General features: G+C 37.7%; 1 protein-coding gene across 1 annotated transcript in view; it reads left to right on the top strand.

Moving 5' to 3' along the window:
- The window catches only part of ATRX (ATRX chromatin remodeler), a 261,336-nt gene that overhangs the window by 9,519 nt on the left and 249,130 nt on the right, over positions 1-2,687 (top strand). Inside the window, 1 exon segment of the mRNA XM_077768050.1 lies at positions 70-182. Coding sequence (XP_077624176.1) covers positions 70-182 — 113 coding nt within the window.

Raw genomic sequence — 2,687 nt, 5'->3', positions numbered from 1 at the left:
ACCTTTACTTTTGATAAAACACATGACATGTTAATTAAGGAAGTTCTTTAAATTTTTTTGTTTTGATAGTGAAAGCAAATTGAATACATTGGTGCAGAAGCTTCCTGACTTCCTGGCACACTCATCAGAAGAATCTGAAGAAACAAGTTCTCCTCCAAGACTTGTGATGAACCAAAGCACAGGTAAATTGAAAAATAATATGCAATATCTTCTAGTCTATTTTCCATTTATTTTTGGGAGGGAAAAGCTAGCAAATGGTTTAACAGGTTTTATGTATATTGTATTTAGCTAATATCATTTATTAGAGAATTATTTTATTTGAGAGAGAAAGACAGAAAGAGAATATGAATGAATCCCAAGGGGGCTCTGTGTTGACACAGGGCTTGATCCCATGACCCGAGCAGAAATTGAGAGTTGGGATGCTCAATTAGCTGAGCCACCCAGATGCTCCTGATATTGGAGATTTTAATTTAGTAAAGTAAAATGCAGGTTGTATGGTTATAGGTGCTTAGAGAAGGATGCACGTATGGTTTATGCCTAATGGAGGTGTCTCTAGAGTTGGTGATAAACATCACTTTGAAAAATACGTAGTATTAGAAGAGACAGGAGTAGTATAGAAACATATCATCTTAGCTGTTGTTTGTGTATTATGAGTTAAATTTTTGTTGTTTGATAACTTCTCTGAGTAGAATTGGTGCATTTTTTAAAATAAATAATACTTAACAGCTCCTTTCTACCTTCTTTTCTCCATTTTAAAAGCATCCTGTATCATGTGATGGTCACTTATTTTGAGGTTTTCATGGGTAGCTACATATAGAAGTCCTGAATACACATATGCATGCGCACCTGCGCGCGCACACACACACACACACATGCATGTGCACCAAAGATAAAATAGGTACAAAAAGTATAAAAGAGGGTAGACCACAATGAGAAGTTAACCATATATGTAATTAGAGTTCCAGTAGGAGAGAAAATTAAACTCCTAAAGAACAAAAAAAATGAGAAAAACTTAGAAGGAGGCAGAGGAAAATATTCATTGCTTTCAAAGGGAATAGCAATAACAATGATAGCACTCATGAATGACAGAAGCTACATGACAATGAAATTATTTCTTTACAGTACCAAATGAAAATAATTGACATCTTGCTTGGTACTGTATATTCAGTGAAAGTGTCTTTCAAAAGTGAAGGTGGAATTAATACAGAAAAAAAATAGGAGCTCCATGTCAGTAGACCGACACTAGGTGAAATACTAGAGGCTTTTCTTTAATTTTTTTTAATGTTGTATTTATTTCTGAGAGAGAGCGAGCGAGTGAGCGAGCGAGCGTGCGCGCGCGAGAGAGCAGGGGAGTGTCAGAGAGAGGGAGACACAGAATCCGAAGTAGGCTCCAGGCTCTGAGCTGTCAGCACAGAGCCCAACGCAGGGCTCAAACCCATGAACCCTGAGATCATGACCTGAGCCAAAGTCGGACGCTTAACCGACTGAGCCACCCAGACGCCCCTAGAGGCTTTTCTTTAATCAGAAGGAAAATAATTTGAAATGGCAACACCAAAATACAGGAAGTAATGAATAATAATTGGAAGGCTAAGTAGGTGCATAAAACTAAATATGTAGCATCATCTAATCCATAATCCCTATTCTTAATTCAAAAATTGCCCCAACAGTGTTTTTATAGATAAGTTGTTCTTCCCAGGTCAAGGATTCACTTGAAGATAACACGCATATAGTTGTCTCTTTAGTTTTTCCAAATCTAAAACCGTTTCTCTGTTGGAACCATGACAATTTTGAAATGCACAGGTCTTTTCGTGACCCTTGATGTAAATTTGTCTGAATAGGTAGATTCAGGTTATTTATATTTTTTTGTTAGGGTTACTGTGTGGCACTGTGTTTTTGTAAGTACATCATCTCAGAAGACACATGATGTAATTTTTCTTTTTTTAAGTTTTTATTCATTTTTGAAAGAGAGAACGAGCAAGGGAGGAGTAGAGAGAGAGGGAGACAGAGAATCCCAAGCACGCTGTCCTCTGGCATCACAGAGCCTGACTCAGGGCTTGAATCCATGAACCATGATGACCTGAGCTGAAATCAAGAGTCAGGTGCTTAACTGATTGAGCCACCCAGGCACCCCTGTAATTTTTTTCTTTTATTGGTGATGTTAATATAGGTTACTTTGTTATGGTTGATTTGCTATAAACTTAAGATTTATTCCTTTGAAACTAATAAGTAATTTGTAGGAGATTACTGTGAAATTAGGTATTCTTTTTCATCATCAAAAGTTATGTGTTTTCTATTGCAAATTATCACAAACATGGCAGTTTACAATAATCCAAATGTATTATTTCACATTTCTGTAGGTCAGGAGTCCAGTGAGCTTTTTTGGTCTCTGCTCAGGGTATCATAAGACTAAAGTGAAAGTGTCATTAAGACTATGTTCTTTCTTCTCTAGCCTCTAAAAATAAATAAACATGGGGCGCCTGGGTGGCTCAGTCAGTTAAGCGTCCGACTTTGCTCAGGTCATGATCTCATGGTTCATGGGTTCGAGCCCCGCGTTGGGCTCTGTGCTGACAGCTAGCTTAGAGCCTGGAGCCTACTTCCAATTTTGTGTTTCCCTCTCTCTCCGACCCTCCCCTGCTCACACTGTCTCTCTCTCTCTCTCAGAAATAAGTAAAACATTTAAAAAAAAA

This window comes from Crocuta crocuta, unplaced genomic scaffold (assembly GCF_008692635.1).
Source record: "Crocuta crocuta isolate KB4526 unplaced genomic scaffold, BGI_CrCroc_1.0 scaffold864, whole genome shotgun sequence".
NCBI classification, from domain to species: Eukaryota; Metazoa; Chordata; class Mammalia; order Carnivora; family Hyaenidae; genus Crocuta; species Crocuta crocuta.
Note: the sequence above shows the minus strand (reverse complement) of the source record. Positions and strands in the feature narration are given on the sequence as shown.